Source organism: Pseudopodoces humilis, chromosome 5 (assembly GCF_049639895.1).
Source record: "Pseudopodoces humilis isolate 2021_Gansu_Grassland_sample_001 chromosome 5, ASM4963989v1, whole genome shotgun sequence".
Classification (NCBI taxonomy): Eukaryota; Metazoa; Chordata; class Aves; order Passeriformes; family Paridae; genus Pseudopodoces; species Pseudopodoces humilis.
In genome coordinates, this window is record NC_142204.1 from 37,844,511 (window position 1) to 37,868,052 (window position 23,542).

At 41.8% G+C, this 23,542-nt stretch overlaps 1 protein-coding gene across 1 annotated transcript in view; it reads right to left on the bottom strand.

The window, feature by feature from the left end:
• TRHDE (thyrotropin releasing hormone degrading enzyme) overlaps positions 1-23,006 on the bottom strand; it is a 211,339-nt gene extending 188,333 nt beyond the window's left edge. Inside the window, exons 1-2 of the mRNA XM_005519367.3 lie at positions 21,958-23,006; positions 16,222-16,495 (exon numbers count right to left, since the gene is read on the bottom strand). Coding sequence (XP_005519424.3) covers positions 16,222-16,495; positions 21,958-22,778 — 1,095 coding nt within the window. The 5' untranslated portion in view covers positions 22,779-23,006. The remainder of the gene's footprint in view (positions 1-16,221; positions 16,496-21,957) is intronic.
• Positions 23,007-23,542: the final 536 nt, after the last annotated feature.

A 23,542-nucleotide genomic window follows, 5' to 3' on the forward strand; every position in this document is an offset into this window, starting at 1 on the left:
CAATAGCACATTACACTAGTATGAAATGCTATCCAGAATGTTGAATTTTAACTGGGAGGGAAGGGATTTCATTATTGCTATTATTATGATTATTATATTACTATATTGCAAATACGTACTGTGGAGACACAGCATCCATGATTACAGAGTCTGTGATTCCACAGTCAGCTGTGGAATTCAAGAAGAAAATTCCAGCTTGCAAACAGTTTGCAGATGTTCAAGACTTCATTAAAAATACATTGTCAGACCCAATCGGGAACAAAATGCAAGTCTGCAGAAGTCTTTCAGAGTTGTCGTGGATTCCTTTTTGTGTTTTAATTCCAATGTAGGCATATTCCAAAATGAATTCTGTTTCCATTGTTAGTTTACCACAAACAGTACAGCACTGTGCTAATGCATAATAACTTCAAACATTTTATTTGGAAATAAAACAGAAAATGCACTTTCATTATTTCTTTTGATAAAATTAAATTGGTAAGTTTGTGAAACATATTTTTTTTACATCAACTACTACTTTCAATTGCAGTGAAACTTGGTCATGTAGATGCCAGCACTACAATCTATAACCCTAAGTGGTAGATCTGCTTTTACCACACAGAGGTTCAGCTGCCTGCATGCTCAGGTCCATCTCTGGTATGGCCTAGCAGTATAACTTCTAAAAGAGAGTTGAAAGGAAGTCTGAAGGGAGATAACAGTTACAGACTGTTTTCAGTACAGAAAGTTACAGACTTTAAGATTATTGAGACATCATCATTAGGTAATGGATTCAAGAATAAAGTACCTACATGTAGGTATAAAATCACAGAGCATGGTTAGCTGGCCCCACTGGGAATCATCACCTCCAGTCATCACTATCAACAGTGTTGACAGAGCTGGTGGAAGACGGCAGCTCAGCAACACAGAGTCTATAGAAAGGAGCCACACTGGAAAATCCTATCAAGCTAACGCCTGCCAGGCCAGCAAGGATTGTGAGCAGTGGTGAGCACACTAAAACAGAACCAAGCAGCTCATTAACTCCTAGATATCTTTTGTATGTATTATCAAACAAATTCCTTTACACTTTTAAGATGAATGTATCCTATATGCAGAATTCTTTTTATACCCTGCCCAAACAATGTAAGAGTGGATGAAACAGACTTCACCTTAGTAACAACAAAATGCTGTTACTGGCAAAGCCAATAACTAAAGAGGCACTAAACATGTAAGTCACACTCATTCTTACGATTTTACAGAATCAGGACATCCATTTCCCCTGCAATCAACTAATAAAAAAGTAATTTTTCTCTATATAAATACAAGAATAAAATACAAAAGGCATGTACTTTATTTAAAACACTGTCTGGGGTTAGCCATACCAGGCAATTGTGCATTGCCAAGCACTGATTTGATTTTCATTATACTGCACTGACGGCAAAGTCATTTATCTTTTCTGCTCCCAGTCTCCTTTTATCTTTTCCGTATGGTTCTGTACTTTTCCTCTATCCTGCAGTGTTACTGAATGCTGATGAGCAGAAAATGGTACAAAACCACAGACAACCTCTTTCAGATTAAAGTTCAGGTACAGAATGTCCAACTTTTTCCATTTTGGGGTTTCCAAAGAAGCTGTATATTTGGCATTGTCCAGGTATATAAAGATCATTTAACTACTTCACTGGCGGTCCTTCTCTAGAACAGAGAGACTTTCAAAGAATGAAAGATGTTTTACTCATAGTTCAAATATTTTTCACATTAAAACAGAAATTATACTGCTGTCACTGCAGCCTTGGATATTTAAACAAATAATAAAAAAAAAAAAGAAAAAAAGAAAAGCAGTTTTCCACATACCAGAGCCATGACTTTTTAACTTTTTTTTTTTTTGCATTCAACTTGTTATATTTTTAGATTACTTGCATTCCACAAAAAAAAAGAGGATAAATGGTAATATTAAGAAAAAATATCTTCCTAGCCGTATGGTACTTATCCTTTACATGTTAGCATCTCACCAGTGATGTGTGTACAACTGACAACTATCAACTCACCAGCTGAACTTGCCATTATCAGTTTGCTAGTATTGAATCAGGATTGTCATAACCCTGTTTCTCACCAAAATAAAACCTAAGTATTTCATGTCATGAGAGACAATACATCCCTCTTGAAAGAAAGCAGAATGAAAATTTGTTCAAAAAACAAATGTAACAGAATTACTGTCAAAACACTATAGCTGATGCTTCACAAAGCAGACACTTCAGTTGCATTTCAGATCCCAAAGGTCTCTATACTGCACATGTCTGTACACAAGATGGTATCTGTACCTCTGCTGACTGCAGTCTGTTCAACAGTTAATAGAACCCAAGGAAGGACTCCCAAACAGAACACTGGCTAAAATGCACTCAGAAGAGTGATGTTGGTCAATCTCAGCACAGCTGTAACTGCTAATGTTACCAGACTTCTCATATAGCAGTGACCTGAACCATAACTACCCATGACTTCTAACAAAAACCTTTATATTCTCTATTCCCCTGATTAGGCATATATATTATCACACTATCAGCATCTTTTTCAGCAAGACATTTTAGTTACCTTCCACAAAAGCTCCCTGCCACAAAACAGAACATGCAACTGCCATCTCCTTGTCAGTCATGAACTCTTCTGAGTGTCATGAACCCTGCCACACCAGCAGAGATAAACAGTAAGGAATGTGTCCAGAACTGATGTGGAAAACTAAGAAGAAAAGTGTTCAGTCTATACAGAATTATTCAGAGCAGTCATATGTACAAAATGCTGCAGGTCAATCTCATGACAGCAAGTGGCTGGTTGGTAAAACAGCAGAAGAAATTTAACATCAGTAGGTGCAAATAAATGTAAACAGAAAAACATAACCCTAACTATGCATACACATTACTTGTCTACATTAGCTATAGCCCAGGGAAGAATTCTTGGAAACCACTGTGGCCAGCTCTCTGAAAATGTCAGCTCAGTGCTCAACAAATATTCAACAGGCAAACACAAAGCTACAACTGATTAAGGAAAGGAAAAAAACCCGAAAATTTGTTATGCCATAGAATAAACTCAAGCATATAAACTTTGAGCATTGTAGGCAGGTATGGCACCACCTCTCTCTCTTGCTCAGTGTTTCAAACAGGCACTGTAGAACTTAAAATGCACAGAGAAAGGTGATAAGAATAAGAAGAGATGAGAAGTGAATCCCATGCAAAGAGAATTAAGTACTTTTGAGTTCTGAAAAAGCACAGCTAAACTACCTATAGACTCAGGACTGGTACACAGCAAATTGAGAACAATCAGTCACTGATCACCACAGGAAAAAAAAAGAGAGAGAAGACAATGAAAATGTGGAATAAATGCATTTAAGTAAATGAGACATGTAAGTAAAATACAGATCTTGTTGCCAATGATTGTCAGAGTGTGCAGTGCAACAGCTTCCAATCCAGATAATGTGCATTCACAGAGAAGAGGTCCTTTGGCAGCTATTAAGCCAGTGGCCCATGTACAACTTCAGGTCAGGGTCAGTGACCAACTGGAGTTTAGGAATAATACTCCACTGATTGTCTTCTCTAAACTGGTCTTCATATAGGACGTAGGAATGTATTTTCCTCTGTGTCTGTTCTTACATTAGGTCTGTTGTGTTTTTGAGTAAATATTGGGAAAAAAGTGTAAACTAACGTGACCCAAAGATCAGCTCTGGCTGTGGGTCCTTTAAGGGCCTCTCCCTTGTGGATAACAGGAATTTTTCCTTCAACTATTGTGACCAATACAGCTAGACTCCAGGAAAGAAATAATAACAGGTTCTTAATAATCAGGATGGTGAGGTACAGATAGAGAAACAGTAACATCTCACTCTTCTGAAGGGGCTTGCTTGTAATTCACACATACCAAGCACTGGTGTTGACTTCTTCACCTGGGCAAAAATGACAGCAGCTTGGATGTGAAAGACACAGTTAAAGGGATGCTTCACAAAGTTAGAGAGTTATGGTTAGTCATATTTCTCAATGACACCTCAACGAGTCATCGAAAGTGGCAAAATATCTTCATTGAGTTTTATATTGTTCTTTCTCCATATTTGTGATGGCATAGCACTAAAAAGGACAGTTGTGCATTTCTTTCTCCTCTCAAATTAGACCCACAGACTATCCACCTATTGGACAAGATGGTTCAGTCAAAAGGTCATTAATTTTTTTTATGTTTTTCATTGGATAATTGCAGAGTCACTGTCCAACCAGAGGTCACTAGATTTGATAGAAATGATATAGTAAAGTGGTCAGGCAAGGGAGGGGGAGGAACAACACAGCTCTGTTCACTAGCAGCTTTCAGCTACGCTGCTTTACTCACAACAGTAAAACACAATCTATGGTTCGGCAGCACTATTTGAACTTAGTCTGCTGAATGCAGAACAGACAATTCCTTGAACTTGAAAAACAGTGAGTCTGAAGTGTCTGAAGCCACAAAGCAATCACCAAAAGAGAAAGAAAAGGACATTAAAATCTATTGTTAGAAGATGTTAGAGCAGAGCTTGTCCAAGTTCAGGTGACAGAACTCAAAAAATATGGAACAGCACTTCAACTTGTAATTGTAATTACAACAACAGCTCAACTTAATGAAAACATCCCAGCATCAGTAAAACATGTCAGCATTTGAGAGGAAGGATCTTTCAGAGCAGATAGATTCTGCTGGGAAATCAGTTTTGTTCTTCTCTGGACTTCCTCGTGTAGGTACTGCAAGGTGTCATTGTACTGGTGAGATCAGTTACGGAACAGAATGTATAATTAAATGTATTTAAATACTTCAAATGCTGCTAAAGCAAAAATGTACATACAAAACAGCACTCAGGATATTTCTTCTTAGCCATCAACCCTGAATAACAGAACTGTGAAGCCAGGCAATTCTACACTACCAGCTGCAGTATGATTCACAGATCCTTTTTATCCTCACAATACTTCATGGTAGTATAATCATTCCTAGTCATGCGTGATTCATCAAAGTATTTTGTAGTAAAGACAAACGTTATAATATGCCCTATTGTAACCATGCAAATTACTTATCTTCATTTCCATACCTAAATTATGCTTTCACTGAACTTTTTCTGCTGCTCAAGCAGCTCTCGTGTTCCAAGCTAGTTCAGCATTTCAAAGTTGTTTCATAGCAAGGAGTCCCAAGTTTTCTGAGAGGTGGCCTTCTTCATCCCCTTTCACTTTCTCAAGCCTCTTTATGCTTTACACATCACTGTTGTGAAAAGGTTTGTACTAGGTTCTTAACTCCAAGCTACCACCCAATCTCCTCTGTATGTCTCACGTTTCCTGTGAACAGAAGTTAATGAAAGCTCTCTTGACAAACTATACTGTACTTGCCTCAGTAACTGTGAGTGATAGGTTGTCTGTGGATCATCACAAGCCAAGCAATACAGAAACACAAGGAAAAGTTTCAAACTTCCTTCTTCTACTCAAGATACGTATTCCCAAGGGATTCATCTTTCTGTTCTCTTGGGGCCTAGTAACTTTAAATAACTTTAATACTCACGGCTATGCTGTCTACAAGAGACATAATATTTTTAAGTAGGGAAGTTAATACAGTCTATTTCCTAATCCTCTGCCTATTAAAACTTTTTTCAAAGTGATTTTCAGGGTCAGCAGGTGACTGCAATGCTATTTTAGAATGGCTCATATTAACTGTTAATTATTAATTTAGATTAACATAATCTAAATTTCCACTTCAGGCCTAATGGTCTTAGCTCAAGAATAAATATCCAACAGCACCCAAGGAAGTAAAACAGAACACAAATACAAACCACCACTCCACATTTTACAGTTATAACAAGAGATCACCATGAAGATCGAACACAACCTGAGTATGGCATGATACGAGACTTCCAAATAGGGGCAGAATGCTACTACTACCTCTGCCGGTGCTTATTGCAGAAAGGTTGTATAGTAAAAGTACTGTGGATGGAAATAAATCAGATATTCCCTGTGATCACTCTGTTCTTTTACTTTAGAGCTGCATATTTAACATTTTAAACATACAGAATTACTAAGGAATAAAAAGCAATGGTTAATGATCAGAAGAAAAGCTAGTTTGGGCATCACTCCCTTTCCATCCCCCAAATCCAATTAGTAGAATTTCAGTAAGAAATTGAGAAGAATGAGAAGAATTATTCCTTTAGTCTTGTGAGAGGAAAAAACAAAGCCCAATGTATGTCGTCTCTGACGCAGCAGAAGCCAAAAATCTAAGTATTTATGAATGCATATGCATTCATATATATTACTTTGAATTACGCAGTACATCGTATCACTCATTCACATTCCCACATACAGATTTGGGCTTCTATCTGAAAAACAGACATCCATCCATCACACAAAAAAATTAAAACGATCAAACTTTCTCATCAGGTATAAATCAGTTTCCCTTTTTCCCAAGGTATTTAAAGTGCAACAATGAACTTACAACAACATTATCAGATTTCAAACATATAGGAACACCTTTCAGTAAAACAAAACACAGCATGATGTTACTATTGTCCAACAATGGTCTGTGATTTACTTAGCCAGGGAACTTAGCCAGGGAACAAGAAACACATGTGGTATGTAAATGATTCAGTAGGTATACTTTCTTTGAAATTATTCTATAGGAATCCATTTCCCTTTTTCCTCCCCCACCTTTTATTTCCTTTTACCTTTATTAACCGAGGTACTACTTGCCATCCTGAGGATATGAACTCTTAATTGAGGTTCCAAGCTGCTGTGACTACTAAACTATCACCACGCTTGGGAAAAGGGAGGTGAGAGGTAAAATTGTATGGGTACCCCCAGAGGTAAGTGCTAATAACCACCTTTTGCTTCTTATCCTCTCCCCCACGCAGTCATTTCAAATAAATAAAACATCAGTCTTCTTGTTCTGTCCCACATTGCCACACAGCGCCACTGCATGCTGTGAAACAAAATGCATTGCTAAACATTTTTCATGATAATCCACTGTGGGATAACTTTTTTTAATAAACTTTAGGTCATTTACCCTTCAAAGAGAAACATAATCTGCTTTCAAATTATGCTGTTCCAAATACAAAGATAACATGCTCAGTTCTCATTTCTAACTGCTCTTTCTAGGTCTCAACAGCATGCAGCAGCCAGAAAGCTGCCAGGCAGGAGCAGCAGAGGATCTCCTAGGGGTACCATTCAGTGGAATCAAGCCAACAGAACTGGTTCTCTGGCACCTGTCCCCACCCCAGTGCACGAGAGGCATGCCAGGGGATGGGGCCACGTGCCGAGCTCAAGCAGTTGGGCAGTCACAGCAACCACTACAGGCTGAAATAAACTTGAGAATGAGAGCATTGCCTGAAAGGCAGTCAATCAGCCTCACTATTTCCACTGTTTCAGTTTGCCCTGTGCAAACACCACCCTGGAGAGAAGCAGGAAAGGACATGTGAAGCCATGGAGGCTAGACCCTGGAAAAGCACATTCACAGATTCACAGCATATGCTGAGTTGGAAGGGGTCCATCAGGATCATCGAGTCCAACTCCTGGCCCTGCACAGTACCATCCCAAAGACTCACTCCATGTGCCTGAAAGCATTGTACAAATGCTTCTTGAACTCTGACAGGTTTGCTGCTGTGATCAGTTCCCTGGGGAGCCTGTTCCACTGTTCAAGCACACTCTGGGGGAAAAACCGTTTCCAGAATCCAACCTAAATCTCTCTGACTCAGCTTCAGGCCATTTCCTTGAGTCCTGTCACTGGTCACGAGAGTAAAGAGATTGGTACCTGCCCCTCTGCTTCCCCTCATGAGGATGTTGAAGACACACTGAGGTCTCTGCTCAGTCTCCTCCAGGCTGAACAGACCAAGTGTCTTCAGCCACTCCTCACAAGGCTTCCCCTCAAGGTCCTTCACCATCCCCATGGCTCTTCTTTGGACAGTCTCTAATAGCTTTATATCTTTCTTATATTGTGGCACACAGAACTGCCCCCAGCACTCGAGGAGAGGCTGCCCCACTGCAGAGCAGAGCAGGACAATCCCCTCCCTTGCCCTGGTGCTGATGCTGTGCCTGATGCCCCCAGGACAGGGTTGGCCCTCCTGGCTGCCAGGGCACTGCTGACCTATGTTTAATTTGCCATGGACCAGGACCCGCAAGTCTCTTTCCATAGCACTGCTCTTCAGCTTCTCAATCTATCCCTGCAATTGAAAAAACCTTTCAAAAAAGGTATCCGAATTGTGAAAGCACCCCATCAGAAGAGCAAAAGAGTTCTGTCAGCCCTACAATACCTTAGAAGAAAATCAAATTGACTAGGTATTCTACTAGTAGAAATGGGAATAAATTAAACCTCCAGGTTTAATTATCTCCAGGTAAACCATAAACCTCCAGGCAGCAAAAAGTACTGGGACAAAGGCAAAAATAAGGTGGCATTTGTGCAGGTTTACCAACATGAAAACAACAGGTCAAGGCAAGCCTAAAAGGTCAACGTTACAGACACCTGACTGTCTGTCCCCAAAAAGGAAGGCTTGGACTGCCAACAGGCATGAATCTCTGAAATGAGTGGTTACTTTCCCACCACTGGCTATAAAAACTGGGAATAAACAGGCTAAGTTTCTTGTTCCTGTAAGAAAAATACAATTAAAATTTACCTAAACCCTAGAGGAGACACTGGTCTATAAATAAATAAAAGCACACATCACTCTCTTCTATCAACAAATACTGTATCTGTCACTCAACTAGATGTCAATTAAGTCTGTAATCCATTTTCACTGCACAGAGCATATACTACAATAGATATGCAGGAAAGCATTGGCTTGACTGACAGATGTTCAGGCTGGTGCAGGAATGTGCTCACCTTCACGCTGTTCTGGAGTGAGACACCTCCTACAGATTATTTGGCACACCATTTTTGCTTTTATGGCAAGAGCATGACTCTTACAGAAACACGCTAATAAACTCTTGCTACTTCTCTGGATGTCAAAAAGCAGAATTGATGTTGATGCTAAGGACAGACAAATAAGTAAATGAAGTCAAATATGACAGCACAACGTAAGAAGCATAAGGAGACATAAACCAACATAGTACAAAAAGCAGAGTGCAGCTTGAGTGTGCAGTCCTGACTATGAATTGCATTGTGACAGCACATACCACTAAGCATATGCTCATTAGCACATGAAAGGGCAGGGAAATAGAGTCTCTTCTCTTACATCTCCCTCCTTTCCTCGCTTGTAATGCAGGAAGTCGGAGGAACTGCAGGCACTTCACTCTACCCTCCTCTGGGCAAATGGTAAGAAGGGGTGGGCAATACTAGGTCTTAGACCTTTCTTTGGTTTCATTAGCCAGCAGAGATCTCAGATGAAGCAGCTACAGGCTGAACTTCTCTTGAATGTACAGAATTACAATTAGGAAGCTGTTCTGACAACCATCAGGCCAGGAATCATGTGCTGCCTCTCTCTCTCCTCACTGTAATTGCAGGCAAGCCATAAACTTACAAAACAGCCACAAATTAAGAAACTGATTTGTGCTTTTTGACAGTCTTCTTGCTACTATATACAAAGTACACCACTGCCCCCAGATACTTAGAGGTGATCTTCCTAGCCTAAAACAAAACAAAACAATGCTTCCAAACTCAAGTCTTTCAATTCAATAGCATTATTTGCAGAGTGCACCTGGGCATTGACATTAGTAAAACAAATATCACATTTAAACACAGCATGTACTACAAGTGCTGACAGAGAGCAATTTTTAAAGGAGTAAGCACAATAAATGTACAGTGTTTTCCTAGTGCATTCAACTTGCAAATTCAACCAGAAATCAATAACAATGGAGTGCAAGTTTGCAATTTATGTTTTTAACAAATTCCCTGGCATATTCAGTTTAGCACGGATGCTGATCACATAGGTTTTTGTTTGTTTGTAGCATGTTTTGTAGCTACAGTATTTAAAAATTAATAAACTAGAAGTTATTTTCAATACACAAACCTGAAACAGAATGGGTAAACAAATATTGATGCAGTGAATCTGAAAAAGCTACCATTTCTTTGGATTCCTATTGTATTATAATACAGCTTCCCACTTAAAATAATTCACAGTAGTAAGCACTGAACTGAGTAAAAGATACTTGCAGAACCAGCCTGTTGATACTACAGAGAAAATTTCACAAATGCAAAAGAAAGAACAAACACACCTATCTATATCCATGTGTGCTTTTCCAGCTCCATGTAATTGCATACCTCTCAATACACTCTTTCTAACATGCATTTTATTTTTAACTGTTTGATGAAAGCTGTTCTGAAGCAAGTCTAAGACATTAGTAATAAAAAGCAAAAGCTAATTTGCATCATTATAAGATTCACAGACATACAAAGATTAAGCATTACAAGCCTGCATTGTACCAGGCTCTAGAAATATGCCTGGTGCTTCCTGTGTTAGCTGTTACCTGTTTATCAGATAAACGTGTGGCCTCCCAGTGGTAAGTGATGGGCTAACAAAAGTTATTTTTCAGGGCTTCAAAAGTAGAGCACAACTCTGGAGCTGGACTTAAATTCAGGTTACAGGGGAAGGAAATTTTAATTGAAGACCAGTTCTACTCTTGATAGCAAAACCATTCTGCTGTAAACAATATGCTCATCCATGAAGAATTATCTCATGTATAATTGCTTCAATACTGATTAATAAATAATAACTGATGAAGAGACTTTGCTGGCAGTTACTACCATCAGCTGAAGAGAGGGCCTAAGGAAAAGCCTCAGGCCTTTAACCCAGGTATTCATTAGCTGACAGAAATTGCCTGGTCTTGAGGTCATTCTTGCTATTAGATAAAAATATTAACACATTTTTCAAATACAAAATAATTTTATAAAAGCTACTGGCTGAACTGCATACTAAGTGCATAGTTATTTTAAACAAGACTGATATTTTCAGGTTTTTCTAGCAACTAACAAATGATAAAACTCACTGGGAAAAAAAGTTGTTCTGCTGTTCAACATGGGTTTTTTTTTCTTTTTCTTAAATTATTACTGAACGTCAGCTCTTTAGTCTCCTCAGACTGATCACCACACTTCAGATAAGGGAATGCCCAACACAGCTGTCCAGCTGGAAGCACTGTACTATATCCAGTCTTGTCTTAAGGACATAAATAAAACCATGGTCCCATGCTGGAACTAAACCAACACGAGCTGCTGGACATACACCGATTCTGACCTAAATCTGCTTATGTGACTCTGTTCACTAGCTCTTCCTGGATAAACGTAATTTTTCACTTGTGCAGAATCAAGCAACTGTTACTACATTAATCCCATTTTTGAGACCACTTCATCTTTTAAGCCAAACTGCGTGAGCCCCCCCAAGCACATGTCTGAAAGAAGTCAATACCAGGACCTTTATGCAGGATCTCTGCAAGACAGAAAGCACTACAGAAATAGTAATTATTTTACTGTCCTTTAGCCAGATTATTAGATCTCCTCCTCATTGGCCAGGGTAAAATTTAAATGCACTGTGAAGCTTGTGAACATTAATTACACCTTAGATAAAGTAACACCAAAACAAAAGCAGTACAATAAACGTTGATTTTATTCCGATATAATTCTTATCGTAAGATCTTTCTTAGCTTCAAGATCTTTGTATCATAACAAAGTACTCAGCACTGATAGCACTACAGTGACATTTAATACAGCTGAAACCAAGACAAACCTGGTCATAAAGGTCTCTTCAAAATAGAACATGCATGGGTTCAGTCAGACAGTGGAGGTCCTACCCTGAGCAGCTGACCCCACTGCAGCTGGCACACGCTGCCAGTCCTGCAAAAGGTGCTGCCACTGCTTTGCAATAGAAAGGGTAGGAAAAGTGAAACCACGCAAAAATCCTCTTTGGGTACTGCCTTCCTTCAGCATTTTTCCACCCACTCACCATCACCCAGCTAGATAGCCACTTTCTTTCACAGCTGCTCATTCCCATCTGCTCTGGTACTGTCTGCAATTGTCTCTCCAACCCCTGCACCCACAATTCCTCCTGACTTCACTCCTTTCCATACACTTTCTGTTTTTAGCAGATACTCCCCCTGACCAGAGAAACACTTCAGTGTTGCTAGCTGTCATTTTATTTCTATACCTATCACCACATCCCATCCACAGCAAAAAGGAAGAACAGAAGAAGATGAATCTCCCGGAAACATCTTTTCCAGCATTACATTCATCTCCAGTGATACACTATGTGCTCCCTCCTTCCACTCATTCAAAAACAGGAAGAATTTACAGGGGAAAAAATGAATTAAAATAACTTACGAGACACTGAAAAGTCATGCAGGAAATAGCAAGTTTTCCATGTTCACCTGACAAAGGAATGAGAAACAGAGGGTTTGGAGAATAGAAGCACTAATCCAAGCAGGGGAAAAAATAAAGCAACAATAGTAGGAAAAGGCATGGTGATTGAAAGCACAGATAAAATCAACAATGAAGGAAAGAGACACAGAGATGATGTGACAGACAATACAATCCAACCAGTGATATTTTGCTTTTAAGAATTACTGACGAAGAACATATGATGCATGATTAGGAAATGCAACATAAGACTAGAAGCAAGCAAGGATGTGGAGGCAAGTGGAGTTTCCTGGATTATTGTACTGTAGAAAAATGACAGCATACAGATCCCATGATCTTCCCCAGCTGCAGCTGGTACAACTGCTAGAGCCATACACTGATCAGCTAAACCTGCTTGCAAGGGCACCCCTCTTCCCTCAAAACAGGATTACCTCAGGTACCACCCTAGTAGAACTACACTGCTCCCTAGTCCATAGCAGCATAGATGACTGCAGCACTGTCCTCTCCACAGGAATAAAGTCTGCCTAAAGACAAAGGCAGTTACAGGGATTTCCTGTAATCCCAGCTGAACCTGAGTAACATATTATATACCTGTAATACATATAAAAAGTCAGGTCTGCTTTCAAATCACCTAATCTGGAAGGGATTTGGGTCAGACTCATATGGATTAAAGAGTTATGGATGTGATAATGATTCACATCCACTATAGGATGCTCCTAAGAAAGAACTACTTGTCTTAATTCCCTTTTCCCAATTAATTTTAGTGTATGAAACATAAAACCTCTTCAGACAAGAATTATATACACTATAGCCACATTAAATATTTTGATTTGCTACCTAAGCTTTCCAAAAGGCAGTTTCTATTTAAAACTTGACTTGTATTGAATGTCATGCTTAGGTTTAAACTAATTTTGAGTGGCATTCTTTGAGAAAACATGAACAGTTAACATTTAAGCAATTTTGAGGAAAAAAAATCTGTTTTTCATCTCACAGATCAAACTTCTATTCCTCAGAATTTATCTACCTTTGACTACAGCACTTCATTAATACTGGTCAGCTGGAAGAGAAGTGAGATTATAATCATTAGCATGCTGTCAAAATTTGAAAGGACAGCCCACTCTCCCCAAAATGTTTTGTGAACCAAAACCATGTTCATAGAAGTGCCAAAAGAAAAGCAAAAGTATATGCAAGCTGGAGTCCTTTAGGTGTCTACTAACAAATCTAATATACCCTGCATTAATTAAAATTAAGATTCACCAATGTAAGAAATAGCCTATCAAGACTCTTCAGCTGTAGGTTTGGGTAATTTTCATGAAAATACATTCATTTTTAGAAGCAAACTTACTTTTACTATACAGTTAACTTCCCTGGATATGGGGGTAACTATGTTTTTGTAAAAAGTGGCTTTGAAGGAAACCAAGAAATTTGAAATTCCATGTGCAAGGATTCAGATAATTTCAAATTCAACCAGTAGCGTCCATGAACTCCTGACAATGCAATATAAGAGACTCAAAAAGATAGATTACCTCAGCAATTCAGCTGAAATAACGCAGCTCTGAAGTACTTGCCGTGAGTTCATACCTTAAAAAACACTCAACAAAACTGCACCACGATAAAAGGTGATCAGATCCCAAATGGAACTGAAAAATAGCAAGATATATCTAACCAATAACTCAGTGCAAACTATTTCAGTATTCCTGGGCATTAATACACCTCTGTGATAAGGGCTTTATTAAAAAAAACAAGAGTTAAAACTCTAGCCAAACAATTTTATGGGATAAGAGACTATCTCAATCTATGCAGGATTTTGGTCTTCAAGTATTCATGAAGATTAACCTACTAATTTTCATAATTATTGGCAAAATTCTGTACAGTGGTGATGTCAAGCTGATGGGATATACATATGTACCTCCCACATGAGCTGAACCAACAGACTCCAGCATAACTATAAGGCTCTAGTAACCACAAATTCCTGACAAAAGAATACTTGGATTTTCTCTTCAGATTCCAGGTAAATCGACAGTCTTGAGAACAGTTTTGGGAAACACAAGAACAGCAGAAACTTATGAACTGTTGTCTACAGGACGTAAGTGTGCCTCTGTTTTCAAGGCGTCAAATATATTCAAGCAGCAAAAGCCTACAGGATATGAGCTCTAAACAATACTACCAGAAAATGAGTTAAGGAAGAAGAAGGTTTCATGTTTCAAATTGATGGTTCTGAGGTCCATTCCCCACGTTTTAAAAATTTGGTTATGCCAATGGCAGTGATAGGACAAGGAGTAACTTGTTTCAAAATAAAAGTGGTCAGGTTTAGATTAGGTGTTATGGAGAAATTCTTTACTGTGAGGGTGGTGATACACTGGAATAGGTTGCTCAGAAAAGCTGTGGATGACCCATTCCTGGAAGTGCTCAAGGCCAGGTTAGATGTGGTTGTTGAGCAGCCTGGTCTAGTGAAAGGTGTGCTTGCCTATGGCAGGGGTATTCAGAACTAGATGGTCTTTACGGTCCCTTCCAACCAAAATTGTTGTATGATCCTATGACTATTACGTAAGTCTCAGCAGTTCCCATATCATTATAGTTAAAGCACCTCAGGAAAACCACTTCCTAGTCATATTTCCTTCCTGTGGTGCCAGAGAGTAGTGTCACAGTCTCCTGGTCATGGTATAAAAGGGCCGAAGAAAGGACCCCAGTGTCCTACCCAGCTGTTCCAGTAACAAAAAGACATATTTGTTGATCCCTTCAAGATGGCCTAAATGATATGCCAGTACTGTCCTGGATCTACCTTCCATCAGCACAGCCTCAAATCCATGCTATGACTCTGGTAGTAGCACAAAAAGTCAGATCCGTGAACTGTCTTGGCTGAAAACTTACCACATTTTTAGTTACTTTTCAGGTCAGTTTTCAGCCAGATCATATGGCTGTACAGAACTGATGGCTGGCAAGGGAAGGCCAAGAATACCTTTGGCTCAGAGAAGGTAGATCAGCTCCATGATCTGCAGGACACTGCAACACAATGCTTAGGCTGGTTTAAAGTGTTTAAGGAGATATATCCTGATATGAAGAGTCTGCAGTCCTTCCTCATGTCTCCAGGCTACAGCACAAAAATCATATAGCATTTCCAAAGTACAAGGTATAACCTTTGCTCAGGTTAACAGCTCAAACTGTTGTCTAGTCCTCTGCTTCCAGAACTATCTGTTTTGTTATCCACAGTAACTAAGTAGGAAGGGTTTCTCTGTTTTCACCTGAAAAATCAAGACAACAGCACTGTGAAATATTCTATTGAGTTGACAGTATTTTCTCCTGTATGTTTTGGCTTGTTATACAGTTCTGAGCTTGGTATTTGTACACAAAAGCAAAACTGATATAAATAAAGGATTTTTCCAAGGCGTAACTCCTGGAATCAAGCCATATTTGCAAAAAACAGCTCCAGAAACTTAGTGCTTCCATCAAGCTCAGAAGTACATAGGTCACAAAGTCCTGCTCCTGAGCAAAAGATCTAAGAGAGAAACTATTATATCAGCCTCCTGAGCTAGCATACAGCACACCAAGGGACACATCAGTACTGAAGGAATGAGACTGGAAAACTTACCAGAATTACCACTTTAATAATCTCATGAACACTGGTAATGAAAAGGCTACAGGAAAAAGAAAAAAAAAAAAACTTCCCAAGAAAACCAAAGTGTAGTTTAACAGCATATTTAAAAGTTTCAGAATTCATCAGATAAGCCCTACTAAGCTAACCATTTAGAAAAGGAACAAGACAAACCAAAAATGTTACACAAATCTCCAGGAAAGGTCCCAAACAATACACACAATCATTAAACAGACCAGCAAATTTTAAAAATACTAATCAAGAAAATATTTTAAGTATTTGCTGGTACAATCCCTTTACAAAAAGTGAGGGTTTTTAAAGCAATGAAATGTATTTGGTACATTAGAAATACTTACAACTACTCCACTCTTGGTGACAGTTTCCCGGTATGTGAAATTGCACACTGCCCAAGCCAGATAATAGGTGGACATGAGAGGGGTCTGTGAAAAGTGATCTGTAACCCATCCATCTTCTTCAAAAACAGAAGTTTCAACTGGCATGTTGGACAAAGATAAGTAAGTCGCTTGATGTCTGATGCTGATTTTGAATGTGGCCTTGTAGATGGGCTCATCAAAGCAAGGAAAGGCTTTTCTGGCATGAGTGGGAGAAAACTGCGTGACACCAAGAAACCTAGAAATTCAGAAAACAAAAACAAAAATTGATTACTAACTGTGCCTAGCACTTGATTCATAGACATACCACGTAAGACACTGCTTGACCATTGTGGTTTAAAGGAGGAAAAAATTACAACTGTACAAAACATACAGTGTTTGAACACTGCTTGATCTTACTACCTCTACTGCAATGCAATAGATACAAATTAATGGTCTACAAATTTCCTACAAATATGTAGACACCAAACTGACACTAAATAAATCAACCCCTTCATCAAATTTCAGCTTCTAGCAGTATTGTTCATCAATATGTGGGGAAAAAAAGGCGTGCTACTGCTGGCTATACAATGTAATACAAGCACACAACACACCTGTAAAACAAGTTCAAACCAGGATTTAACAGCCTTCAGGGAATTCACTCTGCCCTGAGACACTGACAGGGCGCTTTACCTTTCTTTGGGCACAAGAACTTACGGTCACAAAGTGCACTCAGGAGGGTCATTGTTTTCCACTGCTGATTACTCCTCTACCAGCTGTATGCAGGCCTGGGACACAGTATACTACATAGCACTGCTGTGTCTGTGCACATCCTGAAAAAACATTCTGTGAGCTTTGCAGAATCACAAATGCAAGCAAATGATCAAACCAGCACTAAATATTTCACCATTCTTCTACATGTGCTTTTCTTTTCTGATGAATTTTATAGAGAGCAAATCCATACTCTCAGTTAATGAGTCAAACTATGGAAAGATCTCTGAAGGAGGTAAAGTATTAATTATGCACATATGGGAAGAATGGGAAGGCTCTAGCTTGACAACAAAACCTGTAACTGTTTTCTTTGGAACTAAATAAATTTTGATCCAGATACCAAATAGGAAGCTTTCTGGATGGAGACTTACATTTACACATCTGGAGAAAACACATCATCTTTCTGCAGAAACAAGAAGTTACACTTAAAAGGTTGAATTATGGAGTTTGGTAAGAGTATTTTCCATAGGCATGTAGAATGAGAAAATTACCATGGGCCAACCATGTAAATGTGAAGGTAGTATGTAGGCTTTTTGAGTGGTATTGATTCATGTCTCACCTTCCAAGGCTTCATCTGTGGAAATAACTGTGCAATTTTAGATACCAGGCAAACATTTATCAAAATTTTAGAGGCTGACTAATCATCTGTTATTCCTCTGAGGGAAAAAGATGGGTGGATAGCTTTGATGTGATGAAAACGGTGGCACCTATTATTAATCAGTCTATAACCATTAATCTGCAATATGATACTCTAACACTGACAGAGCAAAAAACATAGGTAGCCCGTTTGGAAAATAAAGTATCTAATTAACTTTTTCTAAAACTTTTTGGATTTTACAATCCAATAAGTTTATTGGAATGTTACACCTTTTTCTTGATAGAACTATATATATGTTTACCAGTGAATTATCGCCTCTGCAAAAAAGGATGACTTTTTAAAACTTTGAAAAAATTTTCCATCATTGAAGCAGATACCATTGGTCTTTTTTCTAAAATAAAGGGCCTTTTCTGGCTAATAATTGTTGAAGGAATTCATCACATTTTTCTTGCCTCATTACAGAACATAGATTATTAAAACCATCATTTTGGATAAGGTTGTTAAATCTAAGGCAAAAAGTTGGTGCTGGATATCCCAGTGTTAATCTAAAAAAATCCCATATTATCAGTGGATTTGCATTACTGCAACAAAGCCAAATCAGCCAATTAAATGAAGCAAAGCAACTTAATTTATATGCAAAGTATTTCAAGTGGACCTGATTCTGCATTCTAGGCACACTCTAAACAGCTACAGACATCAACAGAAGCTTCAAGTGAGCATGGAAAACTGTACTGGCCTATTATTAATAAAGCAAGAATGATGAACTTTCTTCTGCAAGTAACAATTTTAATGAGCTTCAACACACATGTAAACACACACTTAGGAAATACTGTTTATACTGTGATACTCTCTAAATAAGGAAGCTTTCCCTTCTCCCCTCTCCACATCTTCCCTCCACTTCTCAGAGATATTATCAGTCATATTTTAATACATATTAGGCCACTGAAACAATCCCTTCACCAGGCTAATAAACCCTGGTAAACTTCATCTTCTGTGTTTTCACAGACAGACAAATATATCCACATATAGACATAACTGGGCAAACACAGGGCAGTCAATATTTTTTACTAAAAATACATCCACTACCCATAGTAGGGATATTTATAACATGTGCATTACTATCAAACATCGATTTGCTTGTTGTGCAATAAAGCAAAACAAACAAAATCTTAAAACTGCTTAAAAAACCTAACCATTTAGTTCTAAAGAAAACAAACAAGCTAAACCCCTAGCATTGTTTATCTATTTCACTCTGTGTTCAAAGTAAAACAAGCAGACTTCTACAGCATGCCAAAAGCGAAGGGCAGGTTGAGTATTTCATCCGTCCCTTTACACACCTCTCTGGATACCAACACTTTTACCTCCTGTTCCCAAAAATATCAAAAGTTGTACTTGAGGGAAGGACAGGCTCACAGTCTGTCTTCTCAGAATACCCATGGCAGTAACTTGCAGGTTTTAATTCCATCTTGTCTATTAAAGAAAGACATGTTTCCACAACAACCTTTATATTTTGACATCTTAGTTGTTACAGGGCTGAAGAATATCTTTCTTTTGCTTGTGTGATATAAGAATTTTTTTTTTCCTTTTCACTTATGCCAAAGTTTGATGTTCGTTTATATTATGCCTGCATACTCATCAAGTACTCTACACTAGCTCTGTATTATATTTCTGTTGATTACTGTCAGTAAATTCTAGCACATAATGCAAAGTAAATTTGTAGCATATCACCTGCATTTTACATTTCAAGTACAAGAGGAAAGATTTCAGTCAGAAAATAAATACTTCTACGCAGTTTTTACATTTCAGGCTGATTTACAACATTCACCTGTGAAGGCCAGAGAAACTAACTTTAGGGGGAAAAAATCATAAAGTGAAGGCATTAGTATGTTCATGATGCCTCACAGCAGAGTTATTTGCTCCTCATGTACAACAAAAGTGAAAAATGATGGTTTGGACCCTTTTACAGCAAGTACTACTCCAATGAGGCTGCTGTATTTTAACTGAATATAAAGGTGTCAAAAAAATCAAAGTCCTGCTGGAACAGCAAGGTCTCCCAGAGCATGCAAGTCTGTCTGTCTATCATAATAGAAGCTGTCCATATTTGAGGACTAAAAATGTTTATATATATATATATATCATCCTGAAAAATGGGTTATTAATCAGAATGCAAATTGTTACTGTAAGAATGCTCTCTGATCAAAAAAGTTCCCTAGTTTAGAATGGGTATTATTCACTTTATACTATAGTGAGTCATTAAGCCTGTGCCAGTTGAAAAGGGAACTTCTTCTATTTAACACCTGAAACTACAACCATACAATGACCACAGTTTTAAAAATGTTTTACTGAAAGAAATATAAGTGAGCTGGTGTAAAGGAAAAAACATGACACTGCTTTCAATACAGCAATGCTATCTTACATAAAGTATTTTGCCCACGACTATACTTAAGTGTATTAAAAACAAAGTCATTTATATCTGAAAAGTTACACACAGAGCACTGCGAAAGATATTTTACCATCACCTTCCCCTGTGTCTTAAACTATCCTGATGACTGAAACAGTGAATAGACCCTTTTTTTGTTGGCGATGGTTTCTAAATCTTAACTAGGGGATCGGTATTGAAGTGTAGTACAGTAACTCTGGAGAAATGTCACCGCCACACCTATCTGACAGCTCAATTATTCCTACACAAAGTACACAAGAATAATAACTGCTTAAATAACTTCTCAGATTTGTAAAGTTAATTATACCCCTTGCTGTTAACAGTATTTTGTTTTCTGATTTGCCCATTTCAATACAAGTCTGTAAGAACTCCCAATTACCCCAACCATTCAGTCAACCGTGATAAAAGGCATTTTATCCGCATCTTTTCTTACAACTATGCTTTTTCAAATTTCTTTTTTATTTCACTGCGATGACAAATTGCAAAAACTTAATTTTGATCCTGCTTGTGGTTCTAATATCAGGCTTTTTAAAATTGTCAGTAATCATAGCAATGAAAATACGTTTTAATAAAAGGGCTTTTGACTTAATTGAGTTGGTGAGAATGCCTTTCATGTCTTAATATTTTTGCCCAGTTCTTCCAACTATAAAGTCTTTGTTTCACTTAGATTGCTTTCACAATCTAAAACAGTAAGATTCAGGAAAAGAAAACCTGTGATGTGCACAGGTATTTAAAGAAAGGGCAGCTTAAAAATAATCCAATTCTAAAATTATAAACCATGCCAGAACTATCAAGAAGTCCATCCCGCCTTTCTTTTCCACTACAAAGCCTCAATGTGGTTAGAAAACACCTTTAAAAAGAAAGCCTCTGTAACTGGCTAAATGGGGCCCTCCACAGTAACCCTGCCTACCGCAACAAGGGCCTCGACAGGAACCCAAGGGGCTTTAACTACATGAGTAAATACAGATAAAGACTGGATCTTGCTGTGCCTGCAAACGAATCAGGTTTGCCGGGTCACAGGGTGTAAATGTGCAGCGACCCACCTGCAGCAAGCGAACGTATTCATCTTATGTGAAAACGCATCCCACCACGTTTTCGCTTTACCCAATAGAATAAAAACAAAACACAAGTCTCGCTGCCCGACACGCTGCTATTTGTAACCTGACAAGGCTTTGTCACACGAGGGCACACGGCAGCCGGACACAGTCTTTGTGTGAAACAGAGCCGGAGTCTCTGCTCCGGGCCTGTCCTGACAAGGTCCTAGCGGACGCTCTGCTTCACTGGTGCCACCCTTGCAAGTTTGCTCCTTTCAGCCGTCCGTCCCCACGCTGCGCTGGGACATCTCCGGACCCGCCGTCCGCTGCCCGCAGCCCTCTCCGCGCAGGCGGAGCGCTCGGCTCACCTGCCGGCGGCCCCGGCTAACCCCGGCCCGGCCTCCCGCACGGCCCCGGCTCGGACCGCCCCGCAGCCCGAGGCAGCTCCGCCCGCCCCCGCTCGCTCCCGCGCAGTCCCTCCGCCTCGGCCGCCTTCCAGCCGCTCTCACGGCTGTCTCACGACACCGGCCGGTGGCTTGGAGCGGGCAAGGGCTCGAGGTCCCCGAGAACCTCCGCATCTCTGCCCTGACAGCCGAGCCCTACAGAGATGTCCAGAGAGAGGTGGCGGGGGGAGGCGAGGCCTGGACTGCGCTCACCAGCCGGCCGGCCGCTCCCCCCCGTAGCCCCCTCCCCGCGCAGCCGGCCGAGCCCCGCACCCTCCGGCAGGACGGCGGGGCCGGGCAGCGCGGAGCCCGCGGCATCACCCGCCTGGCGGCGCCGCGGCCGCCGGGTCCTAGCGCCGCCCTACCCGAAGTTCGGCGCGGGGGCCGCCAACTTCGGACTGAGTTGGGTTTGAGGCGACGCGGCCCCTCCGCTACCTTCGCTCGCCGTGAAGGACGTAGGAGCTGCGAAAGAAGCCCAGCAGTTCGTTCTCGATAAGGGCGTTGTAGATGATCTTAAGGTTGTAACTTCTCTGCACCTCCAGGCTGCGGTTGAGGACCACGACGAACACCTGGGTCTGGGGATAGAAGAAGGTGCGGGCCACCCGCACCCCGCCGGCCAGCTTGTCCTCGGCCACGCGGACCGCCTCGATGTGCATGCGGTGGGCGTGGAGCACGATGTAGCGGCTGGCGTTACGCACCTCCAGCTGCACGTTCACCTCCCCGCTGAAGGTGAAGTTCTCCATGAAGGCGCTGAGCATCAGGTTGTAATGCAGCGGCCGCAGGTGCCGCGGCCGCCCCGGCCGGGCCCAGGGCGGCAGCTCCCGCCGCCGCTGCCACTCCTCCTCCTCCTCTTCCTCCTCCTCCTCTTCCTCCGCCGCTTCCCCGCCCCGCGCCTCCTCCTCCGGCCTGCCGGGGGGCTGCCCCGCACGGGGCGGCTGCCGGGCTGCCCCCGAGAGGCTCCCGTTGCCGCCGGCCCGCGGCGGACCGTCGGCGGCGGCTCCGCACTCCTCGAAGCGGACGCTGAGCAGCACGGCGATCATGGTCACCGCCAGCAGCGCTAGGATGGAGACGGCGAAGCCCAGCACCAGGCGCTTGTGCACGGCGATGTGCCGCTCCGTGGTGCGGGGTCTTGGCCCCGGCGCCTCGGCCCAGGGTCCCGGCGGCAGCCCCCGGCTGCCGTTCCGCAAGGCGGCATCCTCCTCGATCATCATGGGGGTGACGGGCGGGCGTTTCTCCCGCTTCTCCTCCAGGGCCATCACGGCAGCGCCGCCCCCGCCTCCCGCGGGGCCGCCGCCACCCGAGGGGGCCCCGAAAGCATGGGAGACTCCGGAGCAGGGGGGCCCTCGGCCCGCGTGGGACGCACCGTCTCTCACTTCCCGACGAGCCGCATCACCCTGGCCGCCGGGAGCCCCGCGGGGCAGCAGCCCTCGGGGAAGGGAACGGGACGAGGTCGGGTCGGGTCAGGCAAGAGGCGGCGGGCGCTCTCCGCCGTCCGGCCACGCCGCGCAGGCAACTTGTGTGGCTTCTGCGGGGCACTTCAGCACATGCCGCCGAGCGCACCTCGGCGCCAAGGGGGAGGGCTCTGCCGCCCCGGCCCCCCCGCTAGCGCCGCCGTCCGCAAGGAGCTCTCCTTCCCCCGCGTCCCGAGCCGCCGGGGCCGGGGGCAGGCTCCTCGCCCGGCCCCGGCAGCGCCCGAGCCATGCGCGCCCCCGGGGCGCCGGCGCGCAGGTCGGCCCGTCCCCGCCGGGCTCGCCCGGCACCGGAGGCGGTGGCACCGGACAGCGGCGCGGGCCGGGCCCGTCCTCCTCTTCCTGAGAGCGGGTCAGGCTTCGGAGAGTCGCTCTTCTTATTTTCTCTTTCCTGTCTCCTGCAGGTACAGAGCAATCTCCCGGCTGGCTCGAGCAGAGGCGGCTATATATAGGCACCGGGGAGAGGCGAGGGAAGGGAAGGGAAAGGAAGGGAAGGGGGGAGAGGCGGGCAAGCCCCGCCGCCCCTCGGCTTCAGCGGCTGCTCCGGCTGC